Here is a 24075-nt window from a genome sequence, read left to right on the forward strand (position 1 = left end):
GTGTGATACAGTTACCAGCTGTAACTCTGGAGTCCAAAAGTCTGCATTCAAGCCGTGACTCACCCACTTAGGAGATCTGCATTAGTCAGGTCACTGTGGCTCTTTGAGCCTCAGTTTCCTTGTCCGTAAAATGGGAATAACAATGGTCCCTACCCTGCAGTGTTACCCCAGGGATGCATGGTAAAGGTCCTATGCATGGTAACAACGATTATTTTTATTATTAATATTATTGCAGAGCCCCCAACCAACTCTCTGCTCCCCCAGAAAGAGGCTTGAAAGGGGGAGGGGAAGAGGCCAGACCAGTTTTCTCCTGACTTGAGGAGTTGGTGGAGTTTCTGGCTCCCTTTCATCTTCCCCTCCCCCCATCCCAGGTTTAAATATGGATTTCTATCTCCTTCTGCTAGAATGTAAGCCTCTTGACATCAAAACCTCTTCCGTCTTGCTCACTGCTGCCTTTTCTACATCTTCAAGCAGGGACCCGTGATCCACCAGGCATGTTTCCAATGTCACCTCGACACAGCCCTTTTCTGAACACCCTATCTCAGATTTTAGTCTCCTCACCCCACTGTCCTGCTTAAGGGCCTCACGGTGTCATTATCATCGGCTCTGCTCACATGTATCTGTTTGCTTCTTCGTTCGTTTCCCCTAGTGAGAAGGTAGGTTTCCCAAGGGTGGTCCAGAGTAGCCACTCAATACACATTTGCTGAGTGGACACACGGCTCAGTGACTCCCAGGCAGTAACCCCGCCCTCTTCTCACCTGGCAGGTGAAGGCCGAGCTGCGGAAGCAGTGGGCCCGCTTTTTGCTAGCCCACCACTCGGGCTGCAGAGCCTGGGTCCTGGGGAAGAACTTCCGATTCCTAGAGAAATGTCCCAAGAAGCTCGCGGAGGGGACCGGCTCCGGCAAGCTGCAAAAGGCGCGGCCCTCGCCCCACGGTGGGCGTCTCCTGCACTCCACTGCGGAGGGCCTGGGGGCGGCGGGCGCCCTGCCCCGCCAAGGCCACGCAGCCTGGCCCCGGGGCAGCAGCGTGTCGGAGAGCAGCGAGGGGGACTTCACCCTGGTCCACACCATGGAGGAGATTCTGGAGGAGAGCGAGATCTAGGCAGGAGCCCACCTCTCTGGCTCCGCTCCCTGGGGACTCCTGAGGTGGGCGAGGGAGGAGGCGGCCAAGCGGCACGTTGTTGACCTTGCGGGCGCAAAGTCGGCCCGCTTCCCGCGCACCCCGCCCACTCCGACGTGACGGCGCCCCGCCCACTTTGGACGTCTCTTCCGGGCTTGTCCTGCTCTGTACGACAGAGGCTGCGTACACTCACCGCCTCTGCGTGACCTGTCATGCTCATCACCCCCGCAGGTGTGTTTTCCAGAATGCCACCAGCCTCCCGGGCTGGGCCATATTCGAGTGAATGGAGCCCTAGGATACGGAGAGATGTCTGCTATGAGATAGAGGCCAGCCGCTATCCTTCCTTTACCCTTCATGCTACAAGGTGTCTATCTGAAGTCGGGTTCAGTGTGCCCAAGGACCACCTGCGAAGTGTTTTAAATGCAGAGTCTGACTCATGGCAGAGAGTCTAAGAGGGTGCACCTGGGACGATGGCCGGTGATGGGAATTGTGTAACAAGCATCCCAGGTAATTCTGATGCGAGCCCACATTTTGAAAACCTGGGGCAGGATGCGCAGGAGCCAGAGGCCCTCTGAGCTGGCCGCTGGCGGGAGAGACCACCGGAGTTCTGCATTCAGCAGTTCAGCTGTGACACGCCTGCCCTCCTCTGACAGGGTGGACCGCACTCCGCCCCCCAGAGCCCTCTCCTTCCCTTCTCTCTTCCTCCTCTCTTGTCAAGTCTTCCCTCCCTCTCTCCATCTCAGTTCTCATCCGTGGGCAGCAGCAGTTCTGTTTGATCTGTAACGAGCCCATCCTGCCTCGGAGGGTTGGCCCCAGCACCCAGGGCCCCTCTGAAAGTTGCTGTTGGTCATTTTCTCACTTTTCTGGCTCCACCTGCCTTTCTGAGCTTGGCTTCTTCAAGCCTTACTTGCCTACCGTTCTCTGCCATTTGGGGTTTGCCGTTGATACCTGGATGGCTGTACCGTCTGCTCTGGGAGGTTTGCCCACTGTTCTCCCGGCCCTGTTCTCCACTCCTCGTATGGAATTGGATGCTGAGAGCCAGAGGGGACCCAGCTGACATGAGAGGACTGTGGCTGATCTGGACACGCCAAGGAGGCACCGAGGGGGCCGGGGCTGTGGACCCGGTCTGCAGGTGGGGAGTAAGTTGTGCCCAGACCCTGAGTGGAGGGTGCTTCTGGAGGCTGAGGAGGGCCCAGGCAATTAGGGTCAGGCTCAGTGGCTGCAGCTGTAAGGCAAGAGGCTGAGGAAGGTCAAAGGAGGAACGTCCTATGGAAACGGTGTCAGCGCTCAGGAGCGTCGCTTTTATAGCGTGTAAAATGTATGTGTACGTGGGTGGCCGGGGTATGATGCTGTGGGACCAAGTCCTGCCTTATATTAGGGGGAGGGGCGATATGATACTTATCAAGTAGAGGGTGCCAGATTTTGCAATTAAAAATACACAATTCGGATATAAGTATACGTATAGCTGATTCACTTTGTTATACAGCAGAAACTAACACAACAATGTAAAGCAATTATACTCCAATAAAAATGTTTAACAAAAATCCACAATTCTCAGTTAAATCTGAATTTCGGATAAATGAATATTATTATTGTCTAAGTATATCCCACGGGATATACTTTACGTGAAATCCAAATCCACTGCACATCCTGTATTTCACCTGGCAACTCCATTGTCAAGGACACTTTGCAGCAGGACAGAGACCAGGGTGAGGCAAGCAGACCTCAGTTCAGGTGCAAAATTTAAGAGAGTACTAAAAAACCCACAGTCGTCAAGATAAGTAATATTTTAATGCAATATTTAAAAAAATCAAATCTGCAAGCTACAGCCCACGGGCCATTTATAAAAATGACATTTTATTGGAACCAAGGCTGGGATGAGGGTGAAGCAAGTGAGGCCATGAGATGCAAATAAAGGGTCTGGACCTGACTATACAAAATTTTGATATTTTGCTCATCATGGACGTTTTAACATTAATTTTTATTTTTAAACGATTGCATGAAAATATTATTTATCTTGATTACTGAGCTTTTTGTCGCTTACCTTAAATTTCGCACCTGAGGCCCGTGCCCATCTTCCCCTCCCCCCAGTCCTGGCTCTGCTCTGCAACAGGGGAAACTGAAGCAATGACCTTAGGCAAGTACATAACAAAGCAAAGGTTTGTTTTTTGGTGTCCAGATTGTCCACAGTTCAATCATTAAAATATATGTCTTACTTTTTCCTTTCTGCAAAAATCTCTGCCATTTCTCATCAACCTATTAGCACCTAGAAAGCTGGGCCGTGTCGTATTCCCAGCTAGTATCCAGCATAGCCAGTTCAGAGCAGGTTCAGAACACATTCATCAAAGGAGACAAGACAGAAGCGTCTTGGGAGCATCAGATGCTGTCGAGGGTCAGTTATCCAGGACCCGGCCACTAATAGAAGGAACTTTTTTTTTAAGCACTTGTAAATATGCTCTCCCCACTCACTCCACAAATGGGGTGGCACACACACACACACACACACACACACACACACACTGCTGCTTGCTCTTGCTCTGCTAATGATTAACATAAGTTTATTTAATTTGATTTGTATTTTGTTGATTCTTTTACATTGGTTTCACACTGGAGCTGAAGGTCTCTGCCCCTGGAGAATCTGGTGCACTGTTCCTGGCCAGAAGTGGGAAAAAGAGCTGCAGTATTAAGCCTGGAAACCTGGGTGGTCCATTGTCTCAGGGACCAAGAAGAGTGGGCAGAGAGGTTGGAGAGAGAAGCAGAAGTCAGAGGTCAAAAGGGTGGAAGGCAAGTGTCTCCCTTCTTCTAGACCACTCCCTAGATCATTCACTTTGCTGTTGCCTTAAAGATCCAGCCTGTGGGTCTCAATCCTGGCTTTCCAATCACCTGGGACACTTTCTAGAAACATCGATGGATGGTGAGGCCAGAAAGCACACCAGCAGCCCAGCACACAGCTTGGACACGTCAGAAGCACTGTAGCCTTGGCTGTGGTGGAAATGTGACTGGTGGCAGCAATGGTACCTGGCACTGAGGGACCTATTGGTGAATCTGGGGTGCCTCCTGGGGATGCTAAGAAATGCCCAAGGGCCACTGCACAAGAGGCGGGGACCCTGTGAGAGCAGTTTGGGTTATTGTTCTTGATGAGTTTGTTTCTGCCCTTGAGTTTCCATGTACATGAGGAAGCAGTTCAGAGATGTGAAGTGACCTCCACAAAGTCTCTATAGTGGACATCTATTTTTACAATCCACTCCTCTTATACTAACAGCACCAAAATTTTCCTTTTGGAAATCACACATCTCCCACTCTCAGTCCTTGAAGTTTGAGTCATTCCAACTCCATCCTCAGCCCCAAGGATGGGCATGAAAATCTGCTTGGCCAGCCTGAGCATGACATCCTCCTGGCACCAGATACTGGGTCAGGGATGGACATAGAACCAATCAGAGCCAGTGAGAGACAGTCCTGGGACTCTTGACAAAAAAAGCATTTTTTTCTCTCTTGCTGAAATTGGAACCACAAAGAAGTAAGCCTGGATCTGCTGGTAGCCCTCTTGGGGGAAAAGCCTGGCTGGGAATGGAGACTCCACAGCCGCAAGCAGAACCAGGAGATGGTGAAAGAGCCCTGAGACCTTGTCGGAGCCCCTGGATTAAGCCTGACCTTAAATTTGGTGCTACTCCTGGAATTTCAGTTACATGAGTCAATAATATTTGTGCCCCAGCAACTGGTGTTGGGTCTTCCGTTCCTTGCATCTGGAAGAGTCTTGATGACGTAGTTCATTACCACCCCTTCCTCCTTCTCCTCTCTTCAGTCAAGTTGGACTTTACGCTGCCTCTAAGTTCTCTTGGCATCTTCCCCACAGGGTGCCCTAGAGCTGTACAGGATCCCAGCCCAAGCGGCCCTGCCACCCCAAGCTAACAGAAGATGTGCTAATTAGGTTATGACTCTTGGGTCCTCCATTGGTCAACAGAAGGTCCAGTGGCCCCTTTATGTCTCTTATTGAACCACAAACCAACAAGGTTATTATGCAGTGTCTATCCTTTTAGACTCGAGTGACAAGGATACCTTGACCTCAGAGAGAAGGGAAAAGCTCCCAATTTCACACCCCAATCAACCAGATTCGCTCATGGAGGGCAGTGTGTGTGGAAAGAGCACTGGAGTGAGGCATTGAGCCCTTTGGTTCTATCCCTAGACCACCCTGGGTCTGTCTTCTCGCTCCGACATGGCTCCTGGGTGGCCCGCTATGGCTGATACTGGAGGGGTATCTTGGGCAGGTTATACTGTCCTCCCCCCAGAACCGCCGGACCAGATGCTGTGTAGCCCCCTCCCACTTCCAGCTCCGATGCTGTGCAATCCCAGAATTCTCTGTCCTGTCATGTCCAGGTGAAAACTATTGAGGCAGCCCGGTGTAATCAAAGGGACTCCGGTTTGAGTACCAACTCCTACTCTTACTTCGTGGCCTTGGTGTCCTCATCTATACTATGGGGATAACAACACCTCCATCAGTGAAATAATGCCGAGCATCCAGCAGGATGCCTGGCTCATAGGAGACGCTCCATCCTTAAGTGTTATGATGACTCTCAAGTTCACCCTCCACAAAGAGCAGCACTTTCTGGTGGCAGTGACTGTGCCATTGCTGTTGCTAAAGCTGGGGTGATCCCCCCACACCGGCAGATGGAGACGCCCCAGCCTCAGAGGGTTGCACACAGGTTGCTCAAGTGTCCAGGACATCTGCGTGTCCTGCATTTTTCTGACCTCATCTTGGAACTTAAGCCTGGAGAATAGATGAACTTTCAAAACAATGAACACAATGCTCTTGAGAACCCGCCAGTGGAGCTCTGAGGTGTCCCAGGCCCTAAAGCTCTGATAAGGCAGTGTGGGCCAGTGGGCAGCGCTGGCCTGGCCTCTGCTCATTAGCTGACCCCGGGCGAGCTGCTTGCTCTCTCTGCGTCTCCTTTTCCTTGTCCCTAAAAATAGGGGCCTCAGGGACATCTGTCTTCACCTTGCAGCGTATCAAAACTGAACTTGTCATTATCTCCTGAAACCAGCATCTCTCCCTGGTGTTTCCCATCTCGGTGGATGACATCAGCACTCACCCGGCACCCAAGCCACAAACTTGGCTGCCATCCTTGCTCCTCCGTCCTCCCCTGTACCAGTCAGGTGGATTCTACCTCCTAAATATCTCCCGAGCAGGTCCCATTCTCCTCATCCCACTGCTGTTCCCCTGGCCCAGGCCACCTGGGCAACTGTAAGTGTGATCTCCAGGCCTCGGTCTTGCCCCTCTGATTTATTTCTACCCTGCCAGAGGGTCCTCTTACAAACATAAATCCCTCCTACTTGAAACCCCACACGGTACCCACCACCCTCACCTCCCCTGGGCTGCAGGGAAGGCCTTGCACGGTCTGGCCCCGGTCGGCTTTGGAGGCTTACTCACAATCCGCTCTCCCTCCTCTCTCTGCTCTCTGGTTCCACTGGCCTTCTCAGGGTCCTAGAACTCGAAATGCTCATTCCTGCCTCAGGGCCTCTGAGACACACTGCTTCCCCACCACCACCTTTCCCCCACGACAATCCACTGGGTCTTAATTGAAATGCCTCTTCATCAGGAACACCTTCCCCGTCTCTGGAAAAGTCGGCCCCTCCCATTGTGTCTTCCCACAGTGCTTTGCGTGTCTCCATGGTAACCTCACCGCCTCAGCTGACTCCTTCAAGGTCTATGGTCTCCTCTGCGCCCTGAGTTGCACGAGAACAGGGCTGTGCTGTCTCTCTCCTTCAGCGCCACAGCCCCCGCACCCTGGCCTACGACTGCGACACAACCTTGTCTTTGAGGCTGAGCCGACAGAAATCATTTCTTTTTCCAGTTCGAGAATGACCAGTCAGCTGTGTGCCCGGCTCCTCTTGCATTTATTGGAACCTGCTTACCCAGCAATACACAAAGGAGCTTACACGGTAGGAGGTGGGGATATTTAGGGCTCCTGTGACCTAATCCTGGGATTACTACGGAAGCCTGGGCTGGCGGGCAGGTGGAGGGGAGGCAGGCAGGTATAGCGGGCGGGACTCGGTGAATTGCTAAAGACACTTTCGTTTGGCAGGAAGCTGTGCTGCGGGGTTAATGCGCTGCGGGTTGGAGGCTCTCCCGCCCCGGGGGCGCGTGTGCACATGCGTGTTTATGTTGGGGCGGGGACGGGGAGGAGACCTGAGCAGTTGACGTCAGGGTTTCTTTTCCTTAAACTTCTCCTTCACTTTCTGTGGCTCAAATTGGATCAGTCGCAGAATTTCCATATTGGCTAGGGTTCCCTCGATGAACTCTTTCTCTGTAAGTTTATCTGTGCACGGGGGGGGGAAAAAATTACTACAGTCAGGATAGGCTGCGATGAAGCTGACGTCGGCCAGCATACCCAGTACGGATGGATCTATTATGAAAATTCTGAGTCTCAGTGCCCTTGAGGGTAACCCCACCCCTGACTCCACCCTAGGACCCCTGGACCTCCCCAGGAACCAGCAACAAGAGGGTTAAGTTCAGGCACTGCCGGGCCTCCCGGAAGTGTGCTGTGTCTCTTCTGATTGGCTGGTGATCCTTTCCTAGGTGTCTCTGCATCCCTGATCAACCTTCCCATTTAGGACAAGAGAGAGCCTTGTCCCCAGCTATTGAATTCAGTTCTATCCAGTGAAATGCACTCACTAAGCCCTTCCTCTGTGCCAGAGTCACTGTGTTTGGGGCTGAGGTCATTGCAGGGGGCAGAGGGCAGGGTGTGGCGTGGAAAGGAGTGAGATAATGTCCCCTGGCCCAGGAATCTGTCTGATGGGGAGACAGTCACCTGTAGAAATGACTCTAGGATGAGGCAGGTGTTCCTTCCTGCTCATGGCTACACTCATAGTCCTGCACGTAGTAGGTGCTCAATAAAGCTTGGCTGAGCTGATTTGGGTTTCGCGATTGGCTTATGTTCCAGGCCTTTTCGGCAACCTTAATCCTTCCTGGATTAGGATCCAGGCTGTTTCCCTGTGCAGGTCAGGATGGTGAAATTTGGGTTTTACAGTCCCAGCCGCCGACTTCCCTGGTGGTGTAGTGGTTAAGAATCTGCCTGCCAATGCAGGGGACACGGGTTCGAGCCCTGGTCCGGGAAGATCCCACATGTCACAGAGCAACTAAGCCTGTGCACCACAACTACTGAGTCTGTGCCCAGGAGCCACAACAACTGAGCCCGCGTGCCACAACTACTGAAGCCCGTGCACCTAGAGCCCCTGCTCCGCAACAAAGAGAAGCCACTGCCATGAAAAGCCCGGGCACCGCAATGAAGAGTAGCCCCCCCTCGCCGCAACTAGAGAAAGCCCGCGCACACCAACAAAGAACCAATGCAGCCAAAAATAAATAAATAAATTTATAAAAAAAAAAAAAGAAGTCCCAGCTGCCCTATCAGCCTCACACCAGCAGCCCTCACTGCCCAGTTGTGGAATCCATCACCGCTTACAATGCAAGGCTGTGCTCCCCACGGGCTGCTCCCAGCCAGACTGAACAGGGCAGGGAGCCAAGACAGGCCAGCTCCTGGAAGAAGGGGGCTTGAGGACACCCCCTCAGCTTTGCCAAGACTGTCCTAGCCCAATACTGCAGTCTAAGACTTCTTACCCAACCCGCTTTCCTTGCCTCTGCGCATAAATGTTTCATCTGCTTTGCAGTCTGATGGCTTATCCCTGCCTCTTCCAGACCCCTCCCCATTTTCCCTCATACGCCTTCCCCCATCAATCTCTTGAAATCTAATTGAAATCTAATCCCATCTGGCCATGCTTCTCAAGGGACCCAAACTAACTTCCTAAAGGAAAAACCATGTAAATTGAGATCCCACTTACTTGGGACTCCATGCTTTCAGATTATTCTGAAGTGAGGTTTACCCTGTCCCAACTGTGCCGAAGGCATTTTTATAAACAAGTAAACCAAAGTGTCTAAAAAAAACAGGCACTCCATTGAAAAAGAAAGTGGTTTGCTTGCAAAGCCTCTAAACTTGCTGTTTGCATACAAACTGCTAATGGGCTGTTGCCTTGACTTTTTACTATTCCTTCAATGTGGGTTCACTCTGTCATAACAAAAGATGTTTTTTTCTTCCAAAGCACACCATCATTTAGAGCCTTCCTCCTCCCCCCAGAGAATCTCAGGCAGGGATGGAGTTTTATGAGAGGTGGGATGTGGTGCCATTTCCCATCAGCTCCAGAGGAGTCCCACAACTGCCCGCTGACCATTCTGCTTACTCCCCACAAAAGCCCTTCCGACAGCCCCGCAGCAGGAGGAGGGGTCCTCGGTCCTGCGTGGGCACTGGACTCGGAAGGGTCAATCTTGTTGGGATCACTAGGACACAGCCCATGACTGTGAAATCAAAGGCTAGGAAGGAGAAGTAATTCACCATCATCTTTCTTGCCAAAGAAACCCCAGATCTTCTCAGCTCGCTTCTCCGGGGTGTTCTCATCTTCCGGAAGATGCTTCACGTCATCAGGACTGATCATCTTGAAAATAGCCTGCACCGAATCAAGAGGGAGAACCCGTGAGAGGGAGTAATTCTGGGGGAACCCACGTCGCTTACCAGGATGCACCACAGCAGAGGTTAAAATGCAGATGCTCAGGCCCCAGCCCGCCCTACTGAATCCAAGTTCCCCCCCTTCCTGGGGGTGGGGAAGGGGCATCTGTACTTCTGAGATCCTCAGAAGGGACAGGGAATGTGGGGGAGGGGTGAAGACGGCTTTCCCTTCTTATTTTGTCCCTTTCTGCACTGTTTGAATTTCCTGCCCCTGTAGACATATTACTTTCATCTTATTAAAAAAATGAAAATAAGAATCAAAAACTTCCTGATGATAATCCCATAGCAGCCCCGAGGCTGCAGTTTGGGAACTGGTACCTTTAACCCCACTCCCCAGAAGTTTTAGAATATCAAACGGCTTCTTCTGGGTCCAGGTGGTACCTTGGTTGTAAGGGCTAATATTTGTTAAGTGATTAACGCGTGCCACTTTTCTAAGCGTTTTTACCTGTAAACTCATGACAAGTTTATGAGGTGGGGGTTATTGGCCCCGTTTCACAGAGGAAGAAACTGAGTCAACTAACTTGTTAGAAATCACCCAGCCAGAAGCAGAAGAGTGGAGATTCTAACCCGGGCAAGTTTGTTTCTAGAACCTCTGTACTTGCATCGCGTGCTATTCTGGCATGTCTTGGAGAGCATTCTAGGGGCTGGGGAAGGTCTCGGGAAGCCCCTCATTTGCCCTTCTGCTCAGGGAGGGATCCAGAGAAAGATTTAGCCTAAAGCTCAAGGATCCGTCTCACCTCCCTCTAGTCTCGTTAGTAAAGGAGTTGGATGGACAATATCCAGCTAAGAAGGAAGCGCCTCCCGACCTGTGATCAGGGAAAGGAACAAGGTGGTCTCGATGTGCCCTTTCAGCTCCAGGTCACTAGGACTCCACCAGGCCTTGGAGACATCGGGGAGCCAGCCAGGCAGGGGCTGTAATGCCCGTGAAATTAACCTGGAGGGAAGATCAGCAGCTTTAGAAGCCCCCTTTCGGCTCCCTGTGCTGTAACAAGAGAAGCAAGGAAACCAAACCCAGCAGCTGGGACAGCAGCCTTGCTGACAGCGCTCAGAGCTGAAGTGCAGCGGCTCCCTTAACTCCTCCGTCTGTCCTGAGCCAGGGAACCATGTGCAGGCTGGACGTGACTGGCTGCCGGCCAACCCCGCTTCTAACGCCAAGGGCGGACTGTCAGGGCCTTGGTGAATGGACCAAGAACGAACAATTGCATCCTCACCCTGGGCGCTGGGAGATTATATGGTTTCCTCGAGGCCATGCAGTTTGGTGATGAAGTAGTTGGGACTAGAATCCTTAACTTCTGACTCCCAGGCCAGTGACCTTGAACCTGGTGAACAGTAGAGGCTCGGCATCGTCTTGCATATCCTCAGCTGTGGATGCGCCCCTCCTTCTCTCCTCCCCCAACTCCTCCTTTCCCTGAAGGAGCACCAACTTGTAGGCCTCTGCTGGGCCTGGCATCCTTTAGGTGGTTCTGAGGGAGTGGTCCCCATCGCAGGCCACCTGCCAATCCAGGGGAGCTTGCTCTACAGGCCGCGCCCAGAGGCTAGCGAGGTTCCCACACACACCTGCCCCTAATGGGAGGCCCAAGCAGAGCCCACTTACCACAAGCTGCAAGCTTAGCTATTTTATTTATGGTTTCTCCTAATAAGGGTGGAAGAACTGCGCAAATGAAAGCAGGATTGCAAATGCATCAAAACTTATATAAAATATGAAAAATATTCTCTTAACAGGAATGGAATTAGAGAAATAAAGCAGTGGCATGGGGTAGTGGGGCAAAAAAAGATCCTGTAAAACGATACTAACTGAAGGGAAATAGAAACGATATAATAGGAAAAAATAGAAGCATCTTCATTGTCCAAAAATATAGGGATGGTTGAATAATTTTATGGCATGTCCATAAGATGGAATTCTAAGCAGCTATTAAAAACAGTTTGATATTGAAAACGTTCATAATAAAATAGTGGCTGAAAAAAAGTATACTAAAAACCGTATGTGAATATGTCATAGTTCTAAAATTATTTTTAAATCTACAGATAGAAGACTGGAAAGGTATATGCCCATACGTTGACAGTAGTTTTCTCTGGATACTGAAATTAAAGGCGATTTTCATTTTCTTTTGTGTAGGTTTCTAAATTGCATGAATTACGTATATATTAAATGAAACTATTTTGCAGACATCTAAAAATCTTATCGGATGATCTTATCCTGGGCCAATGTATTTGAAACATGTGTCTTTAAAATGACTTGTGAGGGACTTCCTTGGCGGTCCAGTGATTAGGACTCGGAGCTTCCACTGCCATGGCCCTGGGTTCAATCCCTGGTTGGGGAACTAAGATCCCACAAGCCGTGTGGCTATATATATACATATATATATATATATATATATGTATATATACGTATATATATATTTATATATATATATGTATATATATATTTATATATATATATGTATATATATATTTATATATATATGTATATATATATTTATATATATATGTATATATATATTTATATATATATATATGTGTATATATATATATGATGACTTGTGAAAGAATCTGAATACGTCCTGTGGAAGGTTTTGAAGGACATTTTAATGAAGAAAGGAAGGAAGGTGGGAGGGAAAGAGGGAAACAATAAAGGTCAATAATAGGAAATACCCAGATTCTTCTTCTTTAGGAGGAAAATGAAGCTGCGGGAATGCGCCCAGCCCTCTGTTAATATTGGTCTATTGGAGACCCCTCCTGACCACGCTGTCAGAGCCACTGACTCACAAGGCCCGGGTCCCCACTCTCCCCTCCAGCCCCGCCCCCAGCCGGGCCCCCTGTGCGGAAGCAGCAGCAGGGGGTCCTGATCCCGGGTGACCCCCGTCCAGCTCAGCCGGGAGCGCAGAGGCTGACACTGACCGTGACGATCTCCAGCACCTCGTTCTTGCTGATGCTCCCGTTGCCATCTACATCGTAGAGGGAGAAGGCCCACTCCAGCTTCTGGTTGGTCTTGCACGCGCTGGTCATGTGCAGGGCGATGACATACTCCTTGAAGTCCAAGGTGCCATCGCTGTTGGCATCAAAGCTGCGGAACACGTGCTGGGCGTAGGCCTTGGGGTCGGCCTCAGGGAAGAACTTGGAGTAGATGGTCTGGAACTCCTGCCGGGTGATGCGGCCGCTGGGGCACTCCTTCAGGAAGGACTGGTACCAGGTACTGAGCTCCTCCTCCGTGAACCTGGTGTTCAGCCGCAGCTCCTCCAGGATCTCCTTGGACAGGGCTCCGCTTTTGCTGTTCCCCATGGGTGAGGTGGTGCGGGCCCAGCCGGTCAGTCACCGCTGGGTGGGTGGGTGTGTGGGAGCAATGGGGCTCCTGGCTGCCTGGCTGGGTGCTGCTGGAAGCGGTTGCACCCTGAGATGCTGGTGGATTAGGAGGCTTTGTGCCTGGTTCACCCCAGTACTTGGAGGGAGGAGGGGCCTGGAGCTTGAGTGGGGAGACGAGCTCCCAGAAGCCCCCTGAGATTAAGATAAAGAGCTGACAGCAGGGGGTCAATCCATCTTGGCCTTCTGGGAGGATAGGACAGGTGATCAGAATCTTCAGAGCCGAAGCCTTGAGCCGAGGCCTTTCCCACTGCCCCTCATCCATCCCTGCCCCAACTCACCCCACCAGCTCTAGCTCTCTAAGAGCAACGACGTTCCCTGCCTGCCTTCTGCCCTAAATCTGAGGGTCTCAGCGACAGGGACGGCCCTGTAATGCAGGGGTCAGGAGCCAGGCTCTGGAACCAGCCCAGGTTCAAATCTCAGCTTTGCAATTTACTAGCTGTGTGACCCCAGGTGCGTTTCTTAACCTCTCTCTGCCTAGAATTCTCTTGTCCTAATCTTTCACCTCCTTCACGGCTTTCCTTAAATGTCGCCTTCTCAGCCAGGCCTATAGTGACCATTCTGTTAACAAGAGTACCCCCAACTGTCAGCACGCCCCAGGCTGTTTATCCTGCTTGATCGCTCTTCCTCGCATGTACACCTTCTGACTTACTGTTTATCTATTCTGCCTGCTGCCTGGGATCGCACCAGAATGAAAGCGCCATGAAGGCGGGGATTCTATCTGTTTTGTTGCCCACTGCATCTCCATTGCCAGAAGGGTATCTGGCGGGTTTGGGCCCTCAGTGACTATTCTTTGAGTGAACAGGCATAATAATAGCGTCTCTCCCACTGTTATTGTGAGGCTGAAACGAGTTAATACGTGCAGTGCACTTAGAATAGAGCCTGGCACGTAGTAAGGGCTGAACACATGTTAGGTTTTGCCATTATTCTTCTGTGACAGGGATCAGAAACTAAACTGCCTACAGGGGCCAGCAAGCGGAGTGTGTGAGTGAAGCCAGGGGGCCAGGGAGGCAACAGAGGCGGTGAGGCCCATGCCTACATGGCAGGGGCTGCCAGTGTTCGACTGCATTTGAATGTGGTCAGACGGGATTATGGCCTGGTGTTACTAGATTTTTTTGGTAAGCCAAAAGAAATCCAGAAATCAGATTTTCAGATGCAATTTCCAAACTTTAAGAGTGATTTCCAAATTTTCAAAAACATAGTGTGGGATAAATATAAATTAGCTGTGGCTCAGTTTCAGCTGCAGGTCATCAGTTTGCAACCCAGCCTGGTGCCGGGAGCTGGCAGACGACAGTACCTGCTCGTTGAGTGAGTGAATGGAGAAGTAGGGGACAGGAGGCTCCACCACGGGAGGCTTCCACCCCTGCGGTCAGCTCAGTCACCAGAACAGGCCACAGGGAAGAACCCTCGTGAGTAGGTTTGCACCTGAAATCTCATCACCCAAAGGAGAGGTCGGTGGTGCCCTGGCTTGGCTGAGTATAACGCCTGGAACCCCAGAATCGCCATCTAGGATGGGAGAGATGCCTCTTCTCTGTCCAGGGGTGGTAACTATAAAGAATAAAGCCCACAGTGTCTCGGCAGGTGAGTTGGGGTTTGGATCCTATTTCGTAACAGGCTAATGGCAGGGGAAAGCAGGTCCCCGCTGCTGGGAGAAAGCCACCTGCCTGCCTCCCCCGATGTTGCTCAGAAAGGACCCAGAAGTTCAGGCACAGATGTGCTGACCTATCCCTCCTGCCCACCCCACCCGCTGCAGGTCCAGAGTGTTTCTCAGGAGGCCTTAATGTTAGGGGGTGGGGTGTGTGTGTGTGTGTGTGTGTGTGTGTGTGTGTGTGTGTGTCCTTATTATTTTTTCCCATCAGTTTGTGACAGCATATTATTTCTTGAAAGGAGCCCTTTCTCTTTGTCTAGATTTTCACTATCTTGCAGCAAGGCATTTGTTCTCCAGAGCAGTTAGAAACAGGACAGTCACCGAACTCAAAAACAAACAAACAAACAAAACCCAGGCCATGAAAGTGAGGCCAGAGGCCGTCACCCTGGCCTCTGAACCTGGCATGGGAGGTGATTAGAAGTGCCTCCTGGGTATCCACACCAAGACTGCAGGTGAGGCGAGGCCGATGTCACAGGAAGAAACCAAGCTCCAAAAGGATGTCACCTGCCTGTGTCACACAGTTGCCAAATGGAGAAGCCAGGAGGAAAGCCCACGGCGGCCAGACTCCCCACTTAGAGCTCTTTTCAGGACATTACAGCCGCCTCCTTTCTCAAGAGCGGGCAAGAAGCTGCATTTCTGAAGGTGAGGAGCTGGGTTGCCATGATAACGGAAGAGGCGGGGCAAGGAGGCAGGGCCCCGGCTTAACGCAGAAGGCAGCAGCCAGAGCTCCCCCAGTCCCTCTGCCCTTCCCAAGGGCAAGGAGGAAGCAGCAGGTACTGTCCACATTCTTCAGGTTGCTGTGCCCAGGAGGGGCCCGACCGTGGGAGGGGACCACAGGCAGCTGTGTTGATGCTGCCGAGAGAGGGGTCATGACCTGGAGGTTTGTTTGAAAACCTGCATAAACATCTTCTATCAGAGGGAGAGTTTATGCTCCTTAGCCAAACAAGTTGTTGGGGATGATGTATTGTGAACGGATTTGTTAAGTCTGAGCCGGGGCCATAAACTCTCCCCGAACCCCTAAGACCACTGGGGAGAAGGCCTCGTCTCCGGCCAGTGACTGTCTCCCCCTCCCGGCCTGGCCCTCACTGAAAGACACAGGCTCTTCCCAGAGGCTGGCCCTGTCCCACCCCAGGCTGGGGGGGGAGTCCCCCAGCCCCCATCCCTTTCCTCTACCTTCCCCTGCCGTGAGCTGAAGGGCAAGGGGACCCTTCGACCCCGGCCAGGAAGCAGAGAGGAAAGGGGGTTTGGAGGGGGCGGGTGGGAGGCCGAGAATGGGAAGGAACGCCCCTCCCAAGGGCGTCCCCATCGCGGTAAACAGCGATCCAGCCTTTGGGTTGCCTCGGAGTCCTCACCGGCGCCTCTGTTTCCGTCACACCCCACGCCAATCTGGCTCGAAATCGTGCTGGCTCCACTTTCACGGCACATCCAGAACCTGAGCATTCTCCCCACCTCCACGTGGCCACCCCTGCAGGCACCATCCCCTCTGCCGGCGTTCCGGCTGCCCTGGTCCGCTGATCCCCTAGCGAGCCCCACAGCAAGGAAATTAGGCTGCGCGCTTGCCGGCTTGGACCACCCCCACCCCCAGAGTAAAAGTCATAGGCCTTCCAAGGCCTTCCAAGCTCTGCAGAGTCTGCCCGCCCCGCCCTCCAGCCACACTGGCCTCAAACAATTAGGTGCCTCCGGCCCTTAAAGGGGTACCTCCTCTGCCTGGAACATGCTTCCCCCAGCTACCTGCCAGGCTCCCTCCCAGGTCTCCTCGAATTTGGTCAAATGTCACCTTCTCAGTGAGGCCACCCCAATCACCCTATTTCATGTTGCAACTCACCCACCCTCACCCCTGAAACTACCCATCCCCGCCCGCTGCCCTTTCTCCATAACACCTAACATCTTCACACACATTGTATCATTTCATTACTCTGCCTCTTTCAGCTAGAATATAAGTTCCATGAGGTCAGGGTTCTTTTTTTTTTTAAAATCTATTTATTTATTTATTTATTTTTGGCTGCGTTGGGTCCTCGTTGATGCGCGCGGGCTTTCTCTAGTTGTGGCGAGCGGGGGCTACTCTTCTTTGCGGTGCGCAGGCTTCTCATTGCGGTGGCTTCTTTTGTTGCGGAGCACGGGCTCTAGGCGCGTGGGCTTCAGCAGTTGTGGCACGTGGGCTCAGTAGTTGTGGCTCGCGGGCTCTAGAGCGCAGGCTCAGTAGCTGTGGCTCACGGGCTTAGTTGCTCAGCGGCATGTGGGATCTTCCCAGAGCAGGGCTCGAACCCGTGTCCCCTGCATTGGCAGGTGGATTCTTAACCACCGCGCCACCAGGGAAGCCCGAGGTCAGGGTTCTTGATCTGTTTTCATCACTGATGTGTTCCCAGTACTGAGAGCAGTGTCTGACATACAGTATACAGTGATGTTCAATAATTATTGGATGAATGGATGGATGGATGGATGGATGGATGGATAAGAAAAGGAATAACAGCCAGGAACCTCTTCTGTTCACAGGGACAGAAGTCTCCAGGGGAGGGGTCTGGGGCCAGGGGTGTGGGTCTGGCAGCGTGATACCCATGCGGGGGGGTGTCAATGCCCAGGTGTCCTTTGTCCCTTTGCTAAGTCATCGGGGGTAAAATTATCACCAAGCCTGGGAGTACGGGAGGAACGCTGAGCCCATTTGTACAAAGGAGAGTGTGGCAGCCCTCCAGGAAAGAGGGTTGCCCAGTGGGACGACTCAGTGTCTCTGGACAGTTTATTTTACATGGGATGAATCTAAGCATCTCAAGTGTACACACAGAGCCGAAGATAAAAAAAAGAGAGCATTTAACTTCCTGAAAACGCTTTATAATAATGCAGAACAATTATATATAGCAAACGCCTTCAAAATTTAAACCCTTTAAACATTTAATTTTTCAGCATTAATACACACAAATGCTATTACGGGGCTGGGGGGGGGTGGGGACAGGGTGGGAGGGGTGGGTTACAGCCTCCATAGGGATCAGAGTTCAACAGTGTTACTTATAAATTATAGTACATCAATTTTATTTACTGATCTAGGCAGCCAGGGGATGGAAGGATATACAATGTGGAGTAAACACATTCATTCTGGGATGAGGAATGCTGGAGGAGACACCGCTTTTTAACGTTAAAAATGTATAAAGTATTTAGCAAAAGTTACAGAAAACAGAGCAAACAAGCAAGTTTGTTAGAAAATTCCGCTTTCATGGGGTTTGCTGATGTGCTCATGTTTGTGAAAGGGCTGCCCACCCCCTTCATCTCCTTCCTAAGGGCAGAGATGCAATTTTGGGGCCCCTGTCACCAAGGATGGCTGGTGTCCCTTTGAATGACTGTCCCTGGGTCCGCATGGCTGCCTGGAGGCCACAGTCCCGAGAGCCAGTGTGCTGCCGCGTGTGGCGCCAGATAGGAGTATCTCCACTCGGTAACACACAGGTCCCGGGAGGGGATGTGACTTCACTTCAGGTTATGGGACAAATGAGACAGCAGAGCAGGGCCAGTCTGGTGCTCTTGCCCTGGTACCATATGCTTTCCTTCCTCATCCCCATGTCCTGGTGTCCCCAACAGCACGCATGTGCCTGACCCCCTGCATCCCACCGCTGCAATCCCATTAGGGATTTCCCTCAAACGCAAAGGGTCAATTCCCCTGAACAGCGCATAGAGATCCAAGTTCATCGCAACCCCTCTCCCTCAGAGGCACCTGCCAACAAAGGCACCCAACAGCCACGCCCCAGCATCTAGAGGGTTAGGGGAAATGGAACATGGGTTTCTGTCACTTGTCTTGGTCTCACCCAAACCAGGAAAGGGGAGTTGGGTCCCTCACTTTCAGGAAAGGCCCGACAGAAATGACTTTCATGGTGTGAAAGTCTTTCATGTTCCCTGGCAGCGTGGGACCCTGTGACTTGGGCTCCACGGCCCATACCTTCACCTGGCCTGGGCCCAAGAATGTCTTCCGTTTGCCTTGTTGCCTTCCGAGGATCAACTGCCACTGAGCAGGGCACGATGAAGATGCGCTCGGGGGAGTTGTTACCTTGGGGGTCAGGCCCTGAGCTGCCCAGTGTCAGCTGCCTGTGGTCCTCTCGCTCACCATCTAGTATGGTGAGGGCACAGGCCAGGCGAGCCAGGCTCCGGCAGCGACAAGAACCTGAAGGGAGGGGGCTGTGTCTTCATGCCTGTTTTCGCTCCTTGGAAGTGACTTTCAGGACATGGTGTCAAAAATCGGTGCATGAAAGGTCATGACTTCTGCTTTCTTTAGGGGTCCAAGGAGGAACTACCTCATTCTCAACAGCTCATGAAACTCTAAGTTTTTGTGTCTGAACAGAGACGCGCCCAGGTACCCCTCTCATGAGGGTGTTAGGTGACATCACGCACAGCCGTGCTGACGGGACACAGATTGGGCATGATGTGGGCACAGGGTACAAAGCTGGAAGTGACAAGGGGAGGAGACAGAATGCAGCAGCTGGAGGAGGCCTGGGAGACCGTCTAGAACGAACACCTTCAGTTTGCCGATGAAGGAACAGAGATCCAGGAAAGGGTGGTGATGGGCTCCCTGCCTTCTCATCCACGCTCCCTCCTCCCACCTTCCACACCCCCTAACCCTCACCAAATGGCAGGGACTGGGCAAGTTGAAGGGAGGGTCCCCAGAAGCAAGTAGAACTGCCAGCCGAGATGCCAGCGGAAGTGGAGGGCAGTGGAGACCCTGCCCACCCCCTCCCCCCGACCCCAGCAGCTTTCTGCATTGTCAAAAACCTAAAATGATCCGAAAATGCAAGCGTGAGCCCCAAGAACCCCTCGTGGGCGCAGCTGGCTGAAAGCAGCCGTGCACATGAGCTTAAGACCCCAGGCCAGGAACTTCGGGGGCAGACAACTCATTTTAAAAGCAAGGAAGCAGCGGGGTGCACCCATGCAACGGACCGCTACTCGGCGATATAAGGGGACAAGCTACTGACATCCAGCCACAAGGCGACTCAGAGGCAACGAGCCGAGTGACGGAGGCCAGACTCAAAGGCTACTACACTGTGGCTCCATTTCTATGACATTCTAGAAAAGGCAAATCTGCAGGGTCAGAAAATCCATCAGTGGTCACCAGGTGCTGGGGGTGGGAGGAGTGGATGGACATCAAAAGAGGCTGAGGGGATGTTTTGGAGTGATGGAAATATCACGTTGATTTCGGTGCTGGTTACAAGGCTGTGTACCTTTGTCAAAATTCACTGAACCGTATACTTCAAAAGGGTGAATTTTGCTTTATGTCAATGAACCCCCCCCCATACCAAATGTCAAAGATCTCAATAAACTTGTAAAAAGAAAAGGCAGGGGGACTTGTAGGGGCCAGGAGGTTTATGGAAATAAAGACAGTATGCTGGCTAAGGAAGCCTGCTGCTGACCTGCGCCCCACTTAACATTTGTCCAAGGTTTTCCCTACCTACATAATCACCAGCAAGTCTGCAGAACCCTGTTTAAACTCTCCTTGTCAAGGCCACTCACAGCTGGAAGTAAAATCACTTAAACAAGCTGAGGTCTTTGACGTCCTTTGAATTTCAAGGCTTAAATTTCCAAGAAGGGACTTTGGCTCGCCAAGATTTCTCTGCACCCATCCCCTAATCTCATAATTGATTGGTTTTCACAAAGGGAACAGAAACAAACCCCTGGTTCCTGAGTTGTATGGTTTCTATTTGCTTCGATCATTAATCAGCCCCAGTGAAGGGAGAAGTGTCTCCTACTGCAGAAACCCAATCCACCCTCCCCAGTAAAAGGAGGCCCAAGGCGGTCCCACGGGCAGAACCTCGGGGCAGCCGTCCCTGTGGCTCAGCTGGCCAGGGCTTTGGAGCTGAGATCCCACATGCCTCCCGGCTAAAGAGCCAAAACATAAAATGGAAACAATATTGTAACAAATTCAACACTTAAAAAAAAAATGGTCCACATCAAAAAAAAAAAAATCTTTAAAAAAAAAAATATAAGAACGGCACTACATTTTTCATCAGTGTATGCATTCTTAAGTAAATGTTTAAAAAATTTAAAGACATGGAATAAAAAAATCAGTAAAAAAAAAAAAAGAGCAATAGAAAAAAAAATGGAGAGGAACGAGTAGCTTTTCCTGGAGGTTTTCGTGGCAACTCACTTTTGTTTTAGAGACTCTTTTGTAGAAAATCAGGCTATGACAGACAAAACGAAGTGCCTCCGTGTCTCCCAGGTAGAAGAGGCTCACCTGTCCTCAGAAATGGAACAATGGATGTGCTCAAGGATGGCCTGGGGCCACTCACCCTGAATCAAGCCGGGCAGACCCTCCTATAACCTACACGCCAAAGCCCAAACCCAAACCACCACCGGGGCCGAGGGCTCCTCCGAAGCACGCTTTTAGATATTCCAGACTTCATCCTAACTCTGATTTCACCCACATGCGGAGCCCTGCTTGTAATTCGCTGTTCATTTCATGGCTCTCACTGGCCATCCTCGGGCTTCATTCTTCCACTTTGTACAGTGAGAAGAATTGTTTAAAACAAATCTCTGAAATTTGAGTTGGATATGAGCCGTTGAGGGTCTGGCTGACCGGGAGATTATACTCTTGTTGCTGCCTGGCATTTCCGTCCTTGGGTAAATGCCACATGGCAGTAGTTTGTATTATGATTACAGGCTCCCAGTGGGTTAAATGTGGAAGGGGTGCAAGGTTCTCATTCCCCAGAAAGGTCTGAAAACATCCCCCTTCCACATGGAGAATAGAGGGGGGGCCGGGGGTGGAGTGCCTGTCTGGTATGCAGCTACATTTCTAGTACCGGCACAATGCCTGGCTTGCCCCAAGTGTCTGCTGATTAAATGAATGAATGAGTGAATGAATGAATGAATGAAAGAAGAGCTATCAGCACAACAGACAGTATCTCTGCAAACCTAAATTCTGCAGAGAGTACCTATATGTGAATGCCAAAGTTACTGACCTGCAAGACCCCTGGAGAAAAGACAAGTCTATACAAAACAAGAGACTGTGGGCTTCCCTGATGACAGGGCCATACCTTGTCCCTAGATCTTAGCACATTGCCCAGGCTCAGCTAAATGCTTGATGAATGAATAAAGGAGGGAAGAAAAAAGAAAAAGATGTGGAGGGGCTAATGAAACCGAGGGAAAAGGATGGGGGGGAAAAGAATGACTTCAGAAAATAGACTGGCCCACACGGGGCCAACTTGGGCTACCCTGAAAGAGGCAAGAGAGCCCCAGGGAAGAACGGAAGACTCTGGAATCCTCAGATGGGGATGAGAAAACAAAATCAATGAGCGATATCACACTCAAAAGTATCTGTGTTAATAACAAGGCTATTGGCTTTGAATGTCGGAAAACCGTCCACAAATTAGTCTACTAAGCCACAAAGCAATTACTACTAGCACCGATTTTTTATAAAGAGACCAAAGGAAATGATATCCCCAGACTGGCAGCTGGTGTCATGGCCCAACTGCAGACCAGAAGGAGTGGTTCTCCATGCCAGACACAGATCCGTCCTGATGGCCTTCATGTTGGTGAAGGCCTTCCTGTTGACCTTTCTGGTTGGGATGTTTCAATAAGAAAACTGGCAAAGCTTAGTTTACTTTAGGCTATTCGGCATCTTTCTACTGAAACTAGGAGGGCGCCACACTGACTCAAAAGGCAGAGGTGCCAAAAGATTCAAGAATAACAAGTCATCAGTTACCAGCATGGACGACAGAGAGAAAGCCCAGTGAGTTATCTTCTTAGACGTCTGCCCTTACGAGAAACATGTGAGTCCTGTGAATCCAAAGTAATCAAGGGAAAGAGTAACAAGAAAGAGGGGTTCTCAGGGTGTGGGTTCCAGGCTAGAATGTGCCCCTTGCAAGCTGTCTGACCTCCTTCAGCCCTTTCCTTCCTCCTATGGCCTCGAGCTGATTCTCAAGATTTAACATGTAAGGGAGAAAGTGATGAGTGAGGACCTGATGGCAGTGCCAAAGCTTCCCAGGTCACACTCAGACCAGGCTCTCCCAGGAACGGGGAGATGGGGATAGGGCAAGGGGGTAGCAGCACCAAGCAGGGGCTCCGTGCGGGGCTTTGAAACGTGCAGAAGGAGCTGAGAGGCCAAGGTGCCGGACTGCCTGGATGGTGACATGTACTGTGGCCACGGGAGTCTGCAATGTCTGCACAGTGCCTGCCAGCGAGAGCCATGCGTGAGACAGTGGTCCCGACCCCACTGTGCGTAGGCAGGTGGAGCCATCTGGGGGGTGACAGACACTTGCCCCAACCCACCTCCAACATGCGACTGACCCAGCCCCCAGGACAAGCGAGGGTGGAGGAGGGAGCTCCCCCGAGGAAGCGGCTGTGGGCTGGGTGGACGGGGACGCCCAGAGAGAGCACGTGACATTGATGCCTGATCTAATAGGAAACACGAGTCAACGCTCCGACTTGGGGCGAATTTGCTGAATGAGGTAGTTCCATCCTGACCTCTGCAGGCAGGGTCAGTCTGGGAAAACAGGAGCCAGGCCTTCTTCCCAAGACTCCCAAAGATGAAAAGTAGCAGAGAAGAGCCAGGATGTGGGCTCCCAGAATATGCAATGGGAAAAAACAAAGAGGGAGGGCTGCTGCAAAGGATTCTGGGTGCGGGCTGTTGAGCTGAAAGGTGCCTTCTATCCACGATTCTGATGCTGACACTTGGCTTGGAGACAGGGACCTCTCTCCCCCGCCCCTCCAAAGCCCTGGAGACAAGTGGGCTGGCTGGAGGAAGGGCCTCGGGGCTTCCAGGGGCGCGAGCGTGTGACACAGCTGGCTCTGGGTGGGGAGGGGACCCCTCTGGTGCTCAGCGGGGACCACAAGGTTCCAGCCTCGGTTTGTTCTCGGAGTGGCGAGCACGGCATGGGACTCAGGGGGCTTCGGCCTCGGAGACAAGGGCAGGGCTATGGGTCCATCTTCTCGGCCTGGGAACACCGGGGAGCTCCCCATGGGGCCATCCGGGCCGCCCTTCTGGCTTCACTGCCCCCTCTCCTCAGTGGACCAGGAGAGCGGGTGGGAGGGCAGCTCCGCTTGGGAGCAGGTCCCCCCGTGGCCGGAGCGCCACCTCCTCTCCGTGGGACCCCAGCCCCTCCTCGGCAGGACCCCCCAGGCCGTGCGTCTAGATCTCCATGTCCACGGGGCGGATGTTGCCCGTCTTGTGCTCTCTGACCCACAGCTCCCTGTCTTTGGCTGGGTCCACTTTTCGCAGCAGTTGGTCCACAGGCTCGACTGTCTGCAAGGGATGGAGAAGAGAGGACACCTTCAGAGGCAGCGGCCCAGCCAGGGATCGGCTCGTATCCTCTGAACCACGCTGCTTGCACCCTCGCGCCCGTCAGAGCAGCCTCTCTAGAGGGTTGTGAGGCCCCGGGGAGGCCCGTGCGAGGGACAGACGTGGGGGGTGGGACGCTGGGAGACCTGGGGGCC

The 24075-nt window shown here is 51.9% G+C and overlaps 3 protein-coding genes and 1 long non-coding RNA gene across 9 annotated transcripts in view; 2 read left to right on the plus strand and 2 right to left on the minus strand.

Annotated features, from left to right (window-relative positions):
- Window positions 1–4834, plus strand: part of GLP2R (glucagon like peptide 2 receptor) — a 53497-nt gene extending 48663 nt beyond the window's left edge. For all 3 annotated transcript variants that reach the window (XM_082441399.1, XM_082441398.1, XM_082441400.1), the window contains one exon: window positions 766–4834. In XM_082441399.1, coding sequence (XP_082297525.1) covers window positions 766–1101 — 336 coding nt within the window. In that variant the 3' untranslated portion in view covers window positions 1102–4834. The remainder of the gene's footprint in view (window positions 1–765) is intronic.
- Window positions 4835–6923: 2089 nt separating this feature from the next.
- On the plus strand, window positions 6924–20588 carry LOC309650295. 2 transcript variants are annotated; one of them, XR_014257508.1, is made up of 3 exons: window positions 6924–7056; window positions 14937–16626; window positions 17001–20588. It is a non-coding gene; the product is annotated as an uncharacterized lncRNA (long non-coding RNA). The 2 variants fall into 2 exon arrangements; XR_014257509.1 differs by lacking the exon at window positions 6924–7056 and adding an exon at window positions 13227–14609.
- Window positions 7051–12950, minus strand: RCVRN (recoverin; the record flags this gene model as incomplete). Its single annotated transcript, XM_082441501.1, has 3 exons — window positions 7051–7433; window positions 9501–9612; window positions 12570–12950. The coding sequence occupies 3 exons, from the start codon at window positions 12948–12950 to the stop codon at window positions 7318–7320; spliced, it is 609 nt and encodes a 202-aa protein (XP_082297627.1). The 3' UTR covers window positions 7051–7317.
- The window catches only part of GAS7 (growth arrest specific 7), a 204925-nt gene continuing 193933 nt past the window's right edge, over window positions 13084–24075 (minus strand). The window contains exon 14 of one of the 3 annotated variants that reach the window (XM_082441416.1): window positions 13084–13214. In XM_082441416.1, coding sequence (XP_082297542.1) covers window positions 13197–13214 — 18 coding nt within the window. In that variant the 3' untranslated portion in view covers window positions 13084–13196. Of the gene's footprint in view, window positions 13215–17480; window positions 23912–24075 lie in introns of those variants that run through there. The other 2 variants (XM_082441414.1, XM_082441415.1) reach the window with 2 other exon arrangements.

This window comes from Balaenoptera physalus (genome assembly GCF_965194825.1).
Source record: "Balaenoptera physalus genome assembly, chromosome: 20".
NCBI classification, from domain to species: domain Eukaryota; kingdom Metazoa; phylum Chordata; class Mammalia; order Artiodactyla; family Balaenopteridae; genus Balaenoptera; species Balaenoptera physalus.